Source organism: Oncorhynchus gorbuscha, linkage group LG09, assembly GCF_021184085.1.
Source record: "Oncorhynchus gorbuscha isolate QuinsamMale2020 ecotype Even-year linkage group LG09, OgorEven_v1.0, whole genome shotgun sequence".
Lineage (NCBI taxonomy): Eukaryota > Metazoa > Chordata > Actinopteri > Salmoniformes > Salmonidae > Oncorhynchus > Oncorhynchus gorbuscha.
Genome location: NC_060181.1, coordinates 38,043,894 through 38,063,804, shown reverse-complemented (window position 1 = coordinate 38,063,804; position 19,911 = coordinate 38,043,894). Strand labels below are relative to the sequence as shown.

General features: G+C 42.5%; 1 protein-coding gene across 1 annotated transcript in view; it reads right to left on the bottom strand.

Moving 5' to 3' along the window:
- The window catches only part of LOC124043529 (retinoic acid receptor RXR-beta-A-like), a 28,369-nt gene extending 14,353 nt beyond the window's left edge, over window positions 1–14,016 (bottom strand). Inside the window, exons 1-3 of the mRNA XM_046362213.1 lie at window positions 13,872–14,016; window positions 13,190–13,335; window positions 2,889–3,118 (exon numbers count right to left, since the gene is read on the bottom strand). Of these exons, the coding sequence (XP_046218169.1) occupies window positions 2,889–3,118; window positions 13,190–13,205 (246 nt within the window). The 5' untranslated portion in view covers window positions 13,206–13,335; window positions 13,872–14,016. The remainder of the gene's footprint in view (window positions 1–2,888; window positions 3,119–13,189; window positions 13,336–13,871) is intronic.
- Between the last annotated feature and the right edge of the window lie 5,895 nt (window positions 14,017–19,911).

Here is a 19,911-nt window from a genome sequence, read left to right as displayed (position 1 = left end):
ATTCTGTTAAAGGTCCCCAAAGCACACACATCCCTGGGTCGCTCCTCTTTTCAGTTCGCTGCAGCTAGCGACTGGAATGAGCTGCAACAAACACTCAAACTGGACAGTTTTATCTACATCTCCTCATTCAAAGACTCAACCGTGCATACTCACACTGACAGTTGTGGCTGCTTCACGTGATGTATTGTTCAAATCAAATCTTATTCATCACAGCCGAATACAACAGGTATTCCTTACAGGGAAATGCTTACTTATAAGCCCTTAACCAACAATGCAGTTTAAAAAATATGAATGAGAATAAGAAATAAAAATAAGTAGTTAAAGAGCAGCAATAAAATAACAATAGCGAGACTATATAGAGGGGTACCGTTACAGTCAATGTGCGGGGCACTGGTTAGTCGAGGTAATTGAGGTAATATGTACACGTTGGTAGAGTTATTAAAGTGACTATGCATAGATAATAACAGATTAGCAGCGGTGTAAAAGAGGGGCGTGCTCGGTTCCACTGGATGTCATAAGGTGAATGCACCAATTTGTAAGTCGCTCTGGATAAGAGCGTCTGCTAAATGACTTAAATTAAATGTAAATGTAATTGCAAATAGTCTGGGTAGCCATTTGATTAGATGTTCAGGAGTCTTATGGCTTGGGGGAAGAAGCTGCTTAGAAGCCTCTTGGAACTAGACTTGGCGCTCCGGTACCGCTTGCCATGCGGTAGCAGAAAGAACAGTCTATGACTTGGGTGGCTGGAGTCTGACAATTTTTAGGGCCTTTCTTTGACACCACCTGGTAGAGATCCTGGATGGCAGGATGCTTGGCGCCAGTGATGCACTGGGCTCTACGCACTACCCTCTGTAGCGCCATGCGGTCAGAGGCTGAACAGTTGCCATACCAAGCGTTGATGCAATCAGTAGGCTCTCAATGGTGCAGCTGTAGAACCTTTTGAGGATCTGAAGACCCATGCCAAATCTTTTCAGTCTCCTGATGGGGAATAGGTTTTGTCGTGCCCTCTTCACGACTGTCTTGGTGTGCTTGGAGCATGTTAGTTTGTTGTTGATGTGGACAGCAAGGAACTTGAAGCTCTCAACCTGCTCCACTACAGCCCCGTTGATGAGAATGGGGGCGTGCTCGGTCCTCCTTTTCCTGTAGTCCACAATAATCTCCTTAGTCTTGATCACGTTGAGGGAGAGGTTGTTGTCTTGGCACCACACGGCCAGGTCTCGGACCTCCTCCCTATAGGCTGTCTCGTTGTTGTCGGTGATCAGGCCTACCACTGTTGTGTGTCATCTACAAATTAAATGATGGTGTTGGAGTCGTGCCAGGGCGTGTAGTCATATGAGTGAACAGGGAGTACAGGAGGGGACTGAGCACGCACCACCGAGGGGCCCCTGTGTTGAGGATCAGTGTGGTGGATGTGTTGTTACATACCCTTTAGGAGCTCAGATGCAAAAATGTAATTACCAACGTTTCAACAGCTAAGCTGTCTTCGCTGTCGAAGCGTCGGTAATTACATTTTTGCAACTGAGCTCCTAGAGTGTGCGGCTCTCTTTAATTTTCCACTCCGCTAGCCAGCACCTCCCCTAAATAGGTGTGCGTGTTGTCATGTGTTGCTGCCATGCTGTTGTTGTCTCAGGTCTCTCTTTATGTAGAGTTGTGGTGCCTCTCTTGTCGTGATGTGTGTTTTGTCCTATATTTGTATTTGATTTTGAATCCCTGCCCACCTCATGTTTCAGCATGATAATGCACTATAGGGCCCTATGTCGCAAGGATCTGTACACAATTCCTAGAAGCGGAAAATATCCCAGTTTTTCCATGGCCTGAATACTCACCAGACCGACCCATTGAGCATGTCTGGGAAGTTTTGGATCGACATGTACGACAGGTTGTTCCAGTTCCCACCAATATCCTGCAACTTCGCAACAGCCATTGAAGGAGTGGGACAACATTCCACAGGCCACAAAATGTTGCGCTGCATGAGTCAAATGGTGGTCACACCAGATACTGACTGGTTTTCTGATATACGCCCCTACCTTTTTTAAAGGCATCTGTGACCAACATACGCATATCTGTATTCCCAGTCTTGTGAAATCCATAGATTAGGGAGTAATGAATTTATTTCAATGGACTGATTGAAATTGTTACATGTTGCGTTTATATTTTTGTTCAGTGTAGATATGTATTGTTTCACGATAACCTTTGGTAGTTCTCCGCAATTTCACTTGATCTACAGGGCTGGGAATTGCCGGGGACCTCACGATATTATCACGACGCTAAGCTGTCGATACGACATGTATTGTGATTCTTACGATTCAATACGAATTTAAATTAGATACTTTGATTGCGATTCAATATTCCAAACATATTGCTCAGCATATTTCTGCTGCAGAGGGACAAGACAGAGCCATGATAATATGATCAGTCATGGGAATAAAAGTGCGGAAAACAAAAATATAGAATACTGGGGTTTTGGTGCAGGTATAGCCAACTAGTGCACAAAAAATATACCGCGATATTGCCAAAACAATACAATATATCGTCACAAATAATATCCCGATATGTAACTGTATCAATTTGTCCCCCATCACCATTGCCCTACAACATAAATCACAGTATATAGCAAAGTTTGGGGGCCATAAAATAGCAGCCAAGGTTTATTTACCATAAAAGTGCTCTCAACAAGTGATATTCTTCTCAACCAATCACCAAAGAGGCAGCCTATATAGTCACACTTAGTTATCACAGGCCACTAGTGTAAAGCAGCATTTATTGACCCATAATGCTAACTTCCCATCTCTGAATGGCCCTGAGAGGTGATGGATGAAAGATAAAGGCAGAAGGAGAGGAGTGGTAGAATAGAAGTGTTAGCTACCTGTCTGGAACTCAGGGCTCACCTGGGGGCTGCTAATGGGGCCGTAGCCCACCGATGGTGTCCCGGGCAGGCATGGCGACCCCAAAGAGGAGCTGATGACAGAGAAGGGCGAGCCCATGCTGCTGGTGGGGCTGTTGACGTCCGAGGTGAAGGGCGGCAGAGACGTCATGGCGGCAGCTGTGGGGGTCAGGGGGGGTGAGTGCAGGCCCGAGGGAGGGGAGGACACAGAGGAGCTGTCTGGGCTGCGGGAATCTGGTGAAAATGACAGGGATTACATGGCAGAGAGTGATGATACCCTACATACAACTCAAGTTTAAGAAAATATAATTATTGATAGTTTTCCTATCAATAATAGTTTGATAGTTTTCCACATTGCAACAGGCAGGGAGGAATCCGATTTACATTTCAAGGCAATACATTTCTTGGCAATCGCTAGCAATATTTCTGTTAGCTTTATAGTATTGCTTTGCCTAAGATTGGTGTTAGTAAAGTTACCCAGTAGACAGACCTCCGGTCTAAAGGGAATGCAACCCCGTGAATTGAGGATATGGTATCGCATACCCCCTGCCAGAAGCTCTGGATAAGAGCGTCTGCTAAATGACTTAAATGTAAATGTAAATGTAGTTTTGAACACTGCCAAGTGGAATGGAGGAATGTTCCTTCATCTGAGCCACATCTAAAACATAGGGAGGAGATATCAGGGTTGAACTTGTGCAGTCTAGATGGGGTGATATAGAGCTGATGGAGGAAATTAAACTGGATCAGTCTGTAACTGGAGTTCAATGTGGATGTAACACCATCCCTGCATAGGTCACTCCATAGATCCTCATCAAGATCAATACCAAGATCTTTTTCCCATCTAAGTCGGGGGTTTATCTAGCTCAGGCAGTGTTAGTCCTGACATAAGAGGATCGTAAACACGGGAAATGGTCTTGCGTGGCAGAGTTGTTCAATAGGTGACATCTTAGGTAGGTTCCATTGTCCCTTCAGAGTCTCCTTAATAAAGTTTCGTAGTTGTAGGTAGCTAAAGAAGTCCTTGTTAGGCAAGTGGTATTTCTGTTTCAGCTAATCAAAAGACATAAGAACTCCCTTCTCGTAACAATGTTCCAGAAGAGTGATCACCTTATCAGACCATGGTCTAAAGTTACTATTCTGGAAAAATATAGGGATCAATATTGTTCCATAAAGGGGTTTTAGCGGAAAGGAATCCCCCTCGTCTGAACAGCTCAAGCAGTTTGCACCATGACAGGACAGAATGTATAGTTGTCTGGGATGATTTTTACAGATTTTCTGTCGCATTTGTAAAACAATTCTGCCCCAGTGTCATCATTTACCTCAAACTTTTCAATGTTCAACCATGAGGGAGAGGGACCATTGTCAAACCTCTGAGCCTAGACTTTGCAGCCAAGTAGTACCTTCTAAAATTGGGGAGGTTTAAGCCCCCTTGACCGTAATTCAAGTGTCAGTTTATCCAGGCCAACCCTAGGGGTTTTGCCGTGCCAGATAAACCGTCTGGTCAGCTTGTCAAGAGAGGAAAAGAATGCTGCGGGAACAGGGATAGGGAGAGATTGAAACAAATATAGAAATCTGGGCAGAACATTCATTTTAACTACATTGATTCTACCCAGTAGAGTGAGCGGCAAGTCCATCCATTTACAAAGGTCACCTTCCACCTTCCACCTTTTGCAATAAACTGGCCAGATTGAGTTTATAGAGGTTGTTCAGATTACCATCCACCATTATGCCCAAATATGTGAAGCCCATAGGCGACCATCTAAAAGGAAACTTGATGGTATGATGGTCAAAGACAGACAACGGTAAGATTTCACTTTTATCAAAACTGACCTTATATCCAGAGAAAGAACTATAACACTGTAGTAGGATCTGCAAGTGAAAGAGGGAATGTTCTGGGTTTGTTAGAAATAAGATCATCCGCAAAGAGTGATAATTTATGGGTATGGGGGCCCACCTCTAAGCCATGTATGTCAGGGCACGTTCTAATAGCCTCAGCCAACGGTTTGATGGCGAGGGCAAAGAGTTGGGGGCTAGTTGGGCAACCTTGTCTGTTCCCCCTATAAAGAGGGAAAGAGGAGGAAGTAATCCCATTGGTAGCAATCCTAGCTTTAGGAGATTTGTAGAGTGATTTTATCAAATTTACAAACACGGTACCTAAACCAAACTCTTCCAAGACGCGAAAGAAGTATGGCCATTCAACCCTATCAAAGACCTTTTCAGCCGAGGGAGACTGCGACACTAGGTATTTTGTTTTTGTTAGCAAGGTGAATTATATCAAAGAACCTTCTGAGATTATTGGAGGACAATCTATTAATTATGAAGCCAGTCTGATCTGGGTTGACCAACAGGGGAAGACATGACTCCATTCTCTTAGATAGCATCTTGGTGACCAGTTTACAATCCGTGTTAAGGAGAGAGATTGGTCTATAGGAGGCACACTTTAGCGGGGTTTTCCCTTTCTTGTGGATTACAGTGGATCACTGCTTGAGAGAAAGACTCTGGAAAACGGTTGTCTTCCCAAGCTTTTTAAAGTACCTCCATAAGATAGGTGACCAACAGCTCCCTAAATTTGCTATAGAACTCTGGAGGGAAGCCATCCTCCCCAGGAGATTTATTAGAAGGTAAGGATTTAATGGCCTCCAACAATTCAGGAACTGAGAAGTATTCACTCAGGCGCTCTCTGTCTTCCTCTGACAGGCATTGGAGGTTGAGAGAGGAGAAAAAGGAGTGTATCTCTGATTGCTTGATTGGGAAGTGTAGAGGTCTTCATAGTATTTTTTTAAAAAGTATTATTAATTTCAGTAGGGTCGAAAGATCTCTCATTAGTAAGAGTTTCTATAGCATTAATCGTCCTCTTACTGTCCTCTGCTTTCAGTTGCCATGCCAATACTTTGTGAGCTTTTTCTCCAAGCTTGTAATAATGCTGTTTTGATTTATTGATGGCCCTCTCAGCTTGATATGTGTTCAGAATATTATATTTCAGTTTTTTATTTACCAAAAGCCAATATATATCTTTAGTCGGGCCTCTTTGGTAGGTTTTCTCTAGCTCAGAGATTTCAGATTCAAGGGCACTCAGTTTCACACTGTGTTTTCTCTTCAGCCCTTTATTATAGGAATAACCCTGCGTTTTTATTATTATTAGTGGCTCCCGTATGTCTATTTTAATATTAAGAAATATTTCACTTTCTCTGGTCATTGGAACAACATGAATTTGTGCAGAAGGAAGATGAGGTGCGACTCAAGTTTAGCCATTAGGTGGAAGATGATATCCCCTCTCTCTGGTCAGTCTCACCTTTATTTAACCAGGCAAGTCAGCTAAGAACAAATTCTTATTTACAACGACGGCCTACCCCGGCCATACCCGGACGACGTTGTGCCAATTGTGTGCCGCCCTATGGGACTCCCAATCACGGCCGGATGTGATAGGAGCCCCGCAAAAAAGGAGCAGGGACTGCTGCTCTCTCCCTTCCTCTGCTGAGACTAATGCCATGTTCAATACAACTGGCAACTCGGAAATCTCAGACTTCCGTGCGTTCAAGACAACTGGAAACTCAGGAAAAAAAGTTCCCAGTTCTCAGTCGAGTTCCCAATTGTCATGAAAGCACCATGACCATCAGATGAGTGGTACCATCAATCCAGTAAAATAAAAAAGCGAATTATTTGCGAATCATTTCAATTTATGCTCAACTGTGGCTCACAGGTGCTACACCAATTGATCTATTTTGTTATCAAAGCTCGAGTTTTGAAATATAATATGGTATGAGAAGGACAATATTGTCAGGCCAGGCAGATAGTCAATATGCTGTGATAATGTATTAGGCAATGTATATAGTTAATATGCTGTGATAATGTATTAGGCCAGGCATATAGTCAATATGCTGTGATAATGTATTAGGCAGACTGCACAAACCTCATTCTTACAGAACTGTTTTAAGTTAAGTTAATGTTACATTTTTAAAGAAAGAAATCTGAGCAATAGATCTCGGCTGGCTTTTTCTTGTTGGTACCTTTACACCTTTTTCTCCCCAATTTCGTGATATCCAATATACAGTCTTGTCCCATCGCTGCAACTCCTGTACGGACTCCGGAGAGGCGAAGGTCGAAAGCCATGTGTCTTCCGAAACATGACCCCGCCAAGCCGCACTGCTTATTGACACATGCTTGCTTAACTCAGAAGCCAGCTGCACCAAAGCGTCTCCTCCGTACAGCTGGCGACCGAAATCAGCGTGCATGCACCAGGCCGCCACAAGGAGTTGCTAGAGCGAGCCAGCCGGCCAAACACTCCCCTAACCCGGATGACGCTGGGCCTCATAGGTCTCCTGGTCGCGACCGGCTGCGACACAGCCCGGGATCAAACACGGATCTGTAGTGACGCCTCTAGCACTGCAGTGCCTTAGACCGCTGCGCCACCCAGGAGGCCCACGGCTTGCTTTTTGACTGACCGGTTGGCTGGCTTCAGGACCATGCAGACGGCTCAGAGCAGGGCGGGAAGTCTGCTTTCCCAGCTGGCTGGTGGATGGCTCAGAGCATGGCAGGAAGGCTGTTTGCCCAGCTGGCAGGCTTTAGGACAGCGCATAGATGCAGCTCTGCATTAAACAGTGCAACTTCTCTCAAAACAGTGCGGAGGTGAAGATGGCAGTAGATGGCTAGTTAACTGCTGTTTGACTTGACATGAAACTAGAGTATTTTAACCCGGTGCTGAGCTAATTAGCAGCTAATTGCTATATGACACGTGTTGTAGAATGTTAAGTTCCCTATCAACTGAGGTGAATGAAGTTACAGTAGCCAATGTGATAATGGCTGGAGTCAATTTATTATCATGTTTTTTTGCATTTGGAGTTTTTACAGTGTAGAAATACAATAAATGAGCTTCAACTTTATAATAACCCCCCTCCAACCCCTCCCATGTCACTTTGCCATACCCTAGGTTTAGCTGAAATGAAGCTAGGCCTTATATATCTCTGGGAATAATTATGTATAAGCAATAATTAATAACAACAACCACGTTTCCAACCACGTTTCCATCCAACCATTTAATGCGGATGAATTACCTGACAAGAAAAAAGTAATGACCGGCTGATGGAAACATGAAATGCTGTTACAAATTTAAAATGCCGACAGACAATTTGTTAATTTAACATGGTGGGATCTTTTTGTGTGCAGATATAATGTGGTCTTCCCACTACGACTCGGGAAAGCATACAGTTTATTAGGCTACAGATGAAATACATTCACAAGGTGGTGACGAGTTTGATGCTCCTTTTGAATAAATATCGAGGGTCTTGTTCTGATGACATGATGATCGATGCTTGGCTGCCGTTTGATATATATACAAATAATGCCGCTCTTATCCATAATAATCTCATTGTAGGTAGCCTACCCGTACTGTATCGGCGAGCTGTTGGCTAGAGCGTATGTACCAAGATCAGAGAGGGCACATTTGCTATATAAGGGTTTTTGTGACAAAACCATCAGTTGAAAATGCGATCGAAACCAATTTAACTTTTTACTTGTACATGGGAATTTGACGGCAGTTGTTTTCATGTGCACTACGTCATCATGCACAGGCTTTGAGCTACAAAAACTAAGTTTAATGGAAACATCTCTGGCGTGTAAAATGCACGTATTGTTTTATGCAGATTTGAGAATATTTGCATGAAAATCTGTCACAAATTGGATGGAAACCTAGCTAGTAATAATAATACATTTTGTAAAGCGCATTTCCGACGCTCATTGCACATACAGTGCCATCAACAAGTATACAGACCCCTTGACATTTTCCACAGTGTTGTGTTACAAAGTGGGATAGAAATGAATTGTCATTTTTTTTGTCAACGATCTGCACAAAATACTCTGTAATGTCAAAGTTGAAGAAAAAGTAACTTTTTTTTATCAATGGAAAATAAAACAGATATATCTTGATTAGATAAGTATTCAACCCCGAGTCAATACATGATAGAATAACCTTTGGCAGCTATTACAGCTGTGAGTCTTTCTAAATCAAAGATCTTTGCACACCTGGATTGTACACTTTTTTAAATTTTATATTCAAGCTGTCAAGTCGATTGTTGATCACTGATAGACTGCCATTTAAAGAGTGCCAAGCAGATTTAAGTCAAAACTGTATCTAGGCCACTCAAGATCAGTCAATATCGTCTTGGTAAGTAACTCCAGTCTATATTAGGCCTTGTGTTTTAGGTAATGGTTCTGCTGAAAGTAACATAACATTGTTTAAATCAATTCAAACTTTATTTGTCACATGCTCCGAATACAATAGGTTTAGACCTTATAGGGAAATGCTTGCTTACAATCCCTTAACCAACAATGCTTTTAAGAAGTTAAGAAAAAAAATGAACTAAAAAAAATAGATAATAAATAGCAAATAAAAGTAGCAAAAAATTTAACAACCGCAGTAAAATAACAATAGTGAGGCTAAATACAAGGGGTACCGGTACAGAGTCAATGTGCGGGGGGCACCGGTTATTCAAGGTAATATGTACATGTAGGTAGAGTTAAAGTGACTATGCATAGATAATAGAGAGTAGCAGCAGCGTAAAAGAGGGGTCTGGGTAGCCCTTTGATTAGCTGTCCAGGAGTCTTATGGCTTGGCGGTAGAAGCTGTTAAGAAGCCTTTTGGACCTAGACTTGGCGCTCCGGTACCGCTTGCCGTGCGGTAGCAGAGAGAACAGTCCATGACTAAGGTATCTCCAAGTGTCTGATGGAATACAGATTGAACCAGGTTTTCCTCTAGGATTTTGCTTGTGCTTTGCTTTATTCAATTTATTTTTACCCTAAAAAACTCTAGTCCTTGCCGGTGACAAGAATACCTAGAAAATGATGCAGCTACCACCATGCTTGAAAATATGAAAGAGTGGTACTTAGTGATGTGTTTGATTTGCCCCGTACATAACTTTCTGTCCTGAATACAACTTTTTTGCAGTCTTACTTTAGTGCTTTATTGCAAACAGGATGCATGTTTTGGATTATTTTTATTCTGGACAGGCTTCCTTTTCCCTTTTACTTCTGTTAGTATTGTGGAATAACTACAATATTTTTGATCCATCCTCAGTTCTCATACCACAGCCATTAAACTATGATTTAAAATCACCATTGGCCTCATGGTGAAATCCCTGAGTGTTTTTTCACTCTTTGGTAACTGGAATTAGGAAGGGTGCCTGTGTCTTTGTAGTGACACACTGTCCAAAGTGTAATTAATAAATGCTTGAAGGGATATTCAATGTCTGCTTCTATTTTTTTACCCACCTACCAATAGGTGCCCTTCATTGGAAACCATTGGAAAACTTCCCTCGTCTTTGTAGTTGAATCGGTGCTTGAAATTCACTGCTCGACTGAGGGACCTTACAGATAATTGTATGTGTGGGGTATAGCAATGGGGCAGTCATTGAAAAATCCGGTTAAACACTATTATTGTACACAGATGGAGTCTATGCAACTTATTAAGCACATTTCTACTCCTGAACTAATTTAGGTTTGCCATAATAAAAGGGTTCAATACTTGACAAGACATTTCAGCTTTTTCATTTTTTATTAATTTGTAAACATTTCGAAAAACAAAATTCCACTGTGACATAGGGTATTATGTGTAGATCAGTGACAAAATCTAAATGTAATACATTTTAAATTCAGGCTGTAACACAATGTGGAAAAAGTCAAGGGGTGGTGGGGTACTTTTTGAAGGCACTGTTAGAAAACTAAATTCAGCAACAATACAGTAAAATGTACAGAAAGAAAATCACAATACATCAAACCATTGCCTACTAATACAAAACAAGAGATTAAGCAATTCATTTTGTATTTATTTATGTATCCTTTATTTAACTAGGCAAGTCAGTTAAGAATAAATTATTATTTACAATGATGGCCTACACCATCACAAAACATAAAATGCTAGCTCGAATAGGTAGGTCTTTAGTTGTGTTTTAAAAAAGGAAGTTGAAGCTGCCTCCTTGACATGTGTAGGACACCCATGATGCACAGGCTTGTAGCTGTGTGACCAGCCTGTTTGAGTCTGACAATCGTAGTGAGCGTGCAGGAGAATAGTTCTCTATACGTTGGCATTTGTATTTAGGTGCATCACCCTTGAGGGCCTGTATTGAACAGGAAGCCAATGGAGGTTGAATAAAGCAGAGTAGTTTGATTAATCTAGTATTTAAACAATTAATTGGTATATACAGCCTGAAACTAATGACTGTATAATCATGTAAATGTTCCTTACAAGCCAGAATGTTGAATTAAATTATATTGGAACATAATCTACCAGTTGTCTGTGGTGTTGGTCCTTTAGATGTTCGAAATACGACACAAAATAGCAACTGGAAAGTAATTGTTTATTGTTAAGAGTGCCGGTAGTGAAGTTTCTATTATCACCTGGCACGTGCAAAACCATGTAAATACCTGATGACTTCAGTTCGTATGCATGCATCACGCGCACACGTTTGCTCATGACCGAAGGCATGTGCACAAGATGGAAGTACATGCATGCAAAGCCCGCATACTTACTGAAGTCAAGTTTTATTGGTCTTATGTAAGGTAAGGCGTACACATTCCAACTAAAACGCTTACTTGCAGGTTCCGTCTCGACAATGCAACAATAAGAAATAATAAAATAAAAGAATACAAAGTCAAAGGCTCAGTAGAATAGTTAATACAGGAAGGCACAATGTATAGTCCAATATTTCCACGTGTTTAGGGGAAGGGAGGATTGGGGGCAAGTGTTTAAATTGCGCAGTATTTAGTACTCATAATAAGAGTCTGGTAGCAGCAGTTGTGATGTATGAGTGGATATCTGTGTTAGTGTGCATGTGTGCGGAGAGTCAGTGCAGGTGGTCCATCCCGTTCAGCAGTCTCATGGCTTGTAGAAAGAAACTGTCTCGGAGCCCGTTGATATCAGACATACTCCAATACTGTCTGCCCGATGGTAGGGGAGTGAACAGCTCGGGGCTGTGGTCCTTGATGCTGATGGCATTCCTCAGGCACTGTTTTAAGTAGACGTCCTGGATGGGTGGGAGCACGGTCCCAATTATGTACGTGTGTCTCCTGACCCCTCCCGTCTCAACCTCCAGTATTTATGCTGCAGTAGTTTATGTGTCGAGGGCCTAGGGTCAGTCTGTTATATCTGGAGTATTTCTCCAGTGTCCTGTGTGAATTTAAGTGTGCTCTCTCTAATTCTCTCTTGCTTTCTTTCCCTCTCTCGGGGGGGGCCTGAGCCCTAGGACCATGCCTCAGGACCACCTGGCATGATGACTCCTTGCTGTCCCCGGTCTACCTGGCCGTGCTGCTGCTCCAGTTTCAACTGTTCTGCCTGCGGCGATGGAACCCTGATCTGTTCACCGGATGTGCTACCTGTCCCAGACCTGCTGTTTTCAACTCTCTAGAGACAGCAGGAGCAGTAGAGATACTCTCAATGATCGGTTATGAAAAGCCAACTGACATTTACTCCTGAGGTGCTGACCTGTTGCACCCTCGACAACCACTGTGATTATTATTATTTGACCATGCTGGTCATTTATGAACATTTGAACATCTTGGCCATGTTCTGTTATAATCTCCACCCGGCACAGCCAGAAGAGGACTGGCCACCCCTCATAGCCTGGTTCTTCTCTAGGTTTCTTCCTAGGTTTTGGCCTTTCTAGGGAGTTTTTCCTAGCCACCATGCTTCTACACCTGCATTGCATGCTGTTTGGGGTTTTAGGCTGGGTTTCTGTACAGCACTTTGAGATATCAGCTGATGTAAGAAGGGCTACATAAATAGATTTGATACTTGTGTCAGCGGGTGTTTACATGGTTTTGTGCATGTGCCAGCTGATAGACATTTCTCATTCAGTACCAGCACTCCAAACAGTTGGGTAAACAATACTTTCCTGTTAAATGTCGATCATCTGAAGGACTTACACCACAGACAACCGGTATATTCAAATATATTTAATTCAACATTCTGGCTTGAAAGGAACATTTACACAATTTAGCAGTCATTATTTTCAAGCAGTATATATCAATAATTGTGTATTAGATGCTAAATAATCAGACACAATTGGGGTGATATGAGTTTTTTGTGTAGTTTGTGAGCGCATCCTGGTAGCTATAGCTAACTAAGCTATTCAGTAAGGTAATTTAGTAACTTGTTATGCCTTGAGCCAATGTTTTATTTAACTAGGCAAGTCAAATAGTTAGCAAGCATCGTTAATTAACTATTAACTAGTATAGTTAACCACTGGAACATAAAGACAAAGTGTAAACGTGGATTGACAGCTAGCGAACTTCATTCGAAAATACAGATGGCCTTCTTACCTCTGCTGTCGCCCATGACTGCCTCCTTGGTGGAAAAGACGCGCTGTGACACCGATAGACGTGCTTCAATCACCCTGCTACCCAACTCAAGACCGCGGACTGAGTGAGGCCCGGGCCAGAGTCGTTTTGGGGGACCAAAAACAGAGCTGAAAAAAAATCCAAAATAAAATAATGAAATAACAGCCGCAAATGTCTAAATTTGTAATCAGACCCGTGCGTTTGACAGCCAAGTATTTCCTAACATGAGCCACGAAGACCCATACTCATTAGTGTATGTGTGCATTTTGACCAAGAAGCATAACGTTATCGTTTGCTGGCTAACTAGCTTAGCCCGACTGGGTAACAAAACAAGCTAATAACAAACCACTTAGCTAGCTAACGTTAGCTATCTACAATTACTATCTAACTAGATTCCTACAAACGCCGAGTCGACCAAATATTGGCCTGTAGACAGTGCAGCCATAAATGAATGAGCGTTTTGTATCATTGGTACAGCTAGCAACCGAGCTAGCTGGCTAGCGTAGTGCAACAACCAACCAGAGAGAACTCGCAAGTGATAACGTTAGTTGGTCAGTTTGAAAACAATTCATATTAGCTATTCATTTCCCCAACAGTAAGATATAGCGTTAATGCTAACACAAACTATGCTATGCATCAACAATAATTATAGCCAGCTACTAACGTTCTTGATCGTGCAGTTTCTTCGCATGAAAATATATGGTAGTAGGTCAGGCAGGGCACGAGTTCTTCCTCTCTCCCCACTTTCCCTCGTCGTCAGTCCTCCCTTCCCCTGCCCTGCTGCCTGTGGTTGACTGAGTAACGGTAGCTACTGTACCAAAGACAGTACAGTCTGAAGAGGTTTTGTAATTTTAAAAATACCATAAATCTGAACGTCTGTAATGAGCATTATGACGCATTTACATGACACTTTAATAACATGCAGCCAGGTTCCCCATTAACATTACATGGGGAATATTAACACTGGGGTCTCTCAATGGTGTGTACTTAGTCCCCTCCTGTATTCCCTGTTCACCCACGACTGCGTAGCCAAACATGACTCCAACACCATCATTACGTTTGCACTACACTGCCAGTTCTCTGACCTCCTCCCAATAGGCTGTCTCATCGTTGTCTGTGATCAGGCCTACCACTGTTGTGTCGACAGCAAACGTAATGATGGTGTTGCAGTCGTGTTTGGCCATACAGTCGTGGGTGATAGGGAATACAGGAGGGGACTAAGTACACTCCTCTGAAAGGCCCCAGTGTTAAGGATCAGCGTGGCAGACGTGTTGTTGCCTACTCTTACCACCTGGGGGCGGCCTGTCAGGAAGTCCAGGATCCAGGTGCAGAGGGAGGTGTTTAGTCCCAGAGTCCTTAGCTTAGTGATAAGCTTTGTGGGCACAATGGTGTTGAACACTGAGCTGTAGTCGATGAACAGCATTCTCACACAAGTGTTCCTTTTGTCCAGGAGAGATAGGGCGGTGTGGAGTGCGATTGAGATTGTGTCATCTGTGGATCTGTTGGGGCGGTTTGCGAATTGGCGTGGGTCTAGGGTGTCCGGGAGGATGCTGTTGATGTGAGCCATGACCAGCCTTTCAAAGCACTTCATGGCTACTGACGTGAGTGCCACGGGGTGGTAATCATTTAGGTAGGTTACCTTCGCTTCCTTGGGCACAAGAACTATGGTGGTCTGCTTGAAACATGTAGGTATTACAGACTCGGTCAGGGAGAGGTTAAAAATGTCAGTGAAGACACTTGACAGTTAGTTCACACATGCTTTGAGTACACGTCCTGGTTATCCGTATGGCCCAGCGGCTTTGTGAATGTTGACCTGTTTAAAGGTTTTGTTCACATCGGCTACTGAGAGCGTTATCACACAGTCATCCAGAACAGCTGGTGCTCTCGTGCATGCTTCAGTGTTGCTTGCCTTAAAGCGAGCATAAAAGGCTTGCGTCACTGGGCAGCTCGCATCTGGGTTTCCCTTTGTAGTCCATAATAGTTTTCAAGCCCTGTCACATACGACGAGCGCCAGAGCCGGTGTAGTAGGATTCAATCTTAATCCTGTAATAACGCTTTGCTTGTTTGATGGTCCATCTGAGAGCATAGCGGGATTTGTTATAAGCATCCGGATTAGTCTCCCGCTCCTTTAAAGAGTCAGTTTTCACCTTGTGCATTTGCATTTATCATAATTATGCGTTATCATAGTAGAATGTATAATGCAGTTTAAAACCATGGTATTTCCATGATCCACATCTATACCAGGTTATAAATGAGACCATACCATGGCATTATTTAGGCGCATGGCAGTACCATCATACTTCAAAGCTAAAACCATGGTATACGTGAAAGTACGATAGTAGTACCATGGTACATTTTTGTAAGGGACAGTTCCCCAGCCAGGCAGTGTTGCAGCGCAAGGCAGAAATACTTTGCACAGTTTACACTGTGCGTGTCACGACTTCTGCCGAAGTCAGTCCCTCTCCTTGTTCGGGCGGCGTTCGGCAGTCGACGTCACCAGTCTTCTTTTTTATTTATTTTTATTTCACCTTTATTTAACCAGTTAGGCAAGTTGAGAACAAGTTCTCATTTACAATTGCGACCTGGCCAAGATAAAGCAAAGCAGTTCGACAAATACAACGACACAGAGTTACAAATGGAGTAAAACAAACATACAGTCAATAATACAGTATAAACAAGTCTATATACAATGTGAGCAAATGAGGTGAGAAGGGAGGTAAAGGCAAAAAAGGCCATGGTGGCAAAGTAAATACAATATAGCAAGTAAAACACTGGAATGGTAGTTTTGCAATGGAAGAATGTGCAAAGTAGACATAAAATAATGGGGTGCAAAGGAGCAAAATAAATAAATAAATGAAATACAGTTGGGAAAGAGGTAGTTGCTTGGGCTAAATTATAGGTGGGCTATATACAGGTGCAGTAATCTGTAAGATGCTCTGACAGTTGGTGCTTAAAGCTAGTGAGGGAGATAAGTGTTTCCAGTTTCAGAGATTTTTGCAGTTCGTTCCAGTCACTGGCAGCAGAGAACTGGAAGGAGAGGCGGCCAAAGAAAGAATTGGTTTTGGGGGTGACCAGAGAGATATACCTGCTGGAGCGTGTGCTACAGGTGGGAGATGCTATGGTGACCAGCGAGCTGAGATAAGGGGGGACTTTACCTAGCAGGGTCTTGTAGATGACATGGAGCCAGTGGGTTTGGCGACGAGTATGAAGCGAGGGCCAGCCAACGAGAGTGTACAGGTCGCAATGGTGGGTAGTATATGGGGCTTTGGTGACAAAACGGATTGCACTGTGATAGACTGCATCCAATTTGTTGAGTAGGGTATTGGAGGCTATTTTGTAAATGACATCGCCAAAGTCGAGGATTGGTAGGATGGTCAGTTTTACAAGGGTATGTTTGGCAGCATGAGTGAAGGACGCTTTGTTGCGAAATAGGAAGCCAATTCTAGATTTAACTTTGGATTGGAGATGTTTGATATGGGTCTGGAAGGAGAGTTTACAGTCTAACCAGACACCTAAGTATTTGTAGTTGTCCACGTATTCTAAGTCAGAGCCGTCCAGAGTAGTGATGTTGGACAGGCGGGCAGGTGCAGGTAGCGATCGGTTGAAGAGCATGGATTTAGTTTTACTTGTATTTAAGAGCAATTGGAGGCCACGGAAGGAGAGTTGTATGGCATTGAAGCTTGCCTGGAGGGTTGTTAACACAGTGTCCAAAGAAGGGCCGGAAGTATACAGAATGGTGTCGTCTGCGTAGAGGTGGATCAGGGACTCACCAGCAGCAAGAGCGACCTCATTGATGTATACAGAGAAGAGAGTCGGTCCAAGAATTGAACCCTGTGGCACCCCCATAGAGACTGCCAGAGGTCCGGACAGCAGACCCTCCGATTTGACACACTGAACTCTATCAGAGAAGTAGTTGGTGAACCAGGCGAGGCAATCATTTGAGAAACCAAGGCTGTCGAGTCTGCCGATGAGGATGTGGTGGTTGACAGAATCGAAAGCCTTGGCCAGATCAATGAATACGGCTGCACAGTAATGTTTCTTATCGATGGCGGTTAAGATATCGTTTAGGACCTTGAGCGTGGCTGAGGTGCACCCATGACCAGCTCTGAAACCAGATAGCCATCAGTCCCATAGGGCAGTGCACAATTAGCCCAGCATCGTTAGGGTGTTAGGGTTTGGCCGGGGTAGGCCGTCATTGTAAATAAGAATTTGTTCTTAACTGACTTGCCTAGTTAAATAAAGGTTCAATAAACAAATATCAAGTAATGAATAGTGTACAGCCAAAATCTGACCATAGACATATATATCCATCACTGTCACATTATAAAAAACGCTCTCATCAGATGCGCGTTTGAGAATGGTGTTCTCACATAATAGCATTTTGGAATGTTCACACATATGGCCGAGACAAGTGAACACATTGTTGAGCTTGGAATGGGAATTATTCATATTTTATCAAGCTTAATGTTGTGATCTGTTTTATCAGCCTCATCTTTGTGTTTAAACATTTTAGTATGGAACCACTGTTAAACATTTTAGTATGGAACCACTTTTCTGGCCTATTGTCTTGCAACTGTCCCAAAGTCTGTTTTGAACCGTCCCAGACATATTTTTTTAAATGTTTTAACGGACTATAAACATTTTAGAGCCCTGGTTGTAGGTGATACAGAATCTGATTCCACCAGCATGCACAGGGTGAAGGTAAGTTGGCCAAAATACACACACCTTGAGGCTAGTTTGCTATGTTAGCAAACAGTAAAATGATTTGATTTCCCCCCACTGTAACTGTATGTTAGCCAGCAGTGCACAATATGGGTTTGGTAGATAAACTAAAGTTAGCTAGGTGGCTTGCACGAAAAATAACTTATATAAATAGCTAGGCACCGTATTTGTCATCTGCCCTCTTGGTGCTGGCATCGGCTGTAGCTGAGCTACTAACGTTAGCTAAATATAAACTCTTTGTTTCGAATCCTCATCGCTATATTCCCGATTGAAACATGGATGTCACCATATAGCTAATAGACGTTCCATCGTCTAAGTTGTGTTGATGAGAGGAATCACTTGAAGCCATTTCGTCTGGTCAGTTCTTTCAGTTGTGCCCAAAGGATTGTTGTTAGTGTCCACCTCCTTTTCAAAAAAGCCCGCCTTGGGGGACAGAGAACAAGGACCATCCCAAGTTGTAGTGTTTCAGAGACTGGGTAAAATGTGTCTGCTTGTATATTTAGCAATGAATCCAGTGATAGGAACATAATTGAAAGACATACAATGGCTTTATCGAACAAGGACAACCATATCTACACCCGTAAAAATGTATAGTCTGATCAGTATAACATAGAGTGTCCTTCACGAAATGCCACAAAGCAGGACTACATGTATTTTTTAGACCCCACCCCCTCACTGTTCAAGAAATGCTTCAGACATGATGTAAAAAAAGCCCAGATCCCACCAGGTGAAATTCCCCTTTAAAAACTTCTCTAGGATAGGGGGCAGCATTTGGAATTTTAGATGAAAATCTTTCCCAAATTCAACTGCCTGCTACTCATCCCCAGAAGATAAGATATGCATAGTATTAGTAGATTTGGATAGAAAACACTCTGAGGTTTCTAAAACTGTTTGAATCATGTCTGTGAGTATAACAGAACTTATGTAGCAGGCGAAACCCCGTTTTTTGAGGTCACCCTCTTTTCAATGGGGTTTCATTGGGAATCCAGATTTCTAAGGGACTTGCTTGCCGTTCCTACCGCTTCCACTGGATGTCACCTGCCTTTAGAAATTGGTTGAGGTTATTCCTTTGTGTAATGAAGAAGTACGGCCATCTTGAACGAGGGTCACTTCATGTGTACTGTTTGATAGAGGCTCATGACCAGAAAGCATGCTTCAGTTTGTTTTCTTCCTGTATTGAACACAGATCATCCCGTCTTCAATTTGATTGATTATTTACTTTAAAAAATACCTAAAGTTGTATTTTCAAAAGTAGTTTGAAATGTTTTGGTGAAGTTTACAGGTAACTTTTGAGATATTTTGTAGTCACGTTGCGCAAGTTGGAACCGGTGTTTTTCTGGATCAAATGCGCCAAATAAATTGACATTTTGGATATATATGGACGGAATTAATTCGAAACAAAAGGACCATTTGTGATGTTTATGGGACATATTGGAGTGCCAACAAAAGTAGCTTGTCAAAAAGGTAAGGCATGATTTATATTTTTATTTCTGCATTTTGTGTTGCGCCTGCAGGGTTGAAATGTTTTCTCTCTTTTGTTTACTATGGTGCTATCCTCAGATAATAGCATCGTTTGCTTTCACCGAAAAACCTTTTTGAAATCTGACATGTTGTCTGGATTCACAACATGTGTATCTTTCATTTGGTATCTTACATGTGTGATTTCATGAAAGTTAGATTTTTCAGGAATTTATTTGAATTTGGTGCTCTGCATTTTCTCTGGCTTTTGGCCAAGTGGGATGCTACCGTCCCACATATCCCAGAGAGGTTTTATGGATCCTCTTACTCCCCAGCATGCATCCGATTCTATTCGCCCTCATGAATCAGACGTACACAGAAACTATGAGAGTAATACAGTATGTATATAGTTGTATTACGCATGGATTAGAATACAGATACCAGAATGAAACAAAGCACAATGTTATCGGTAGAGAGGGCTTATAAATTGTAAATAAGAATTTGTTCTTAACTGTCTTGCCTAC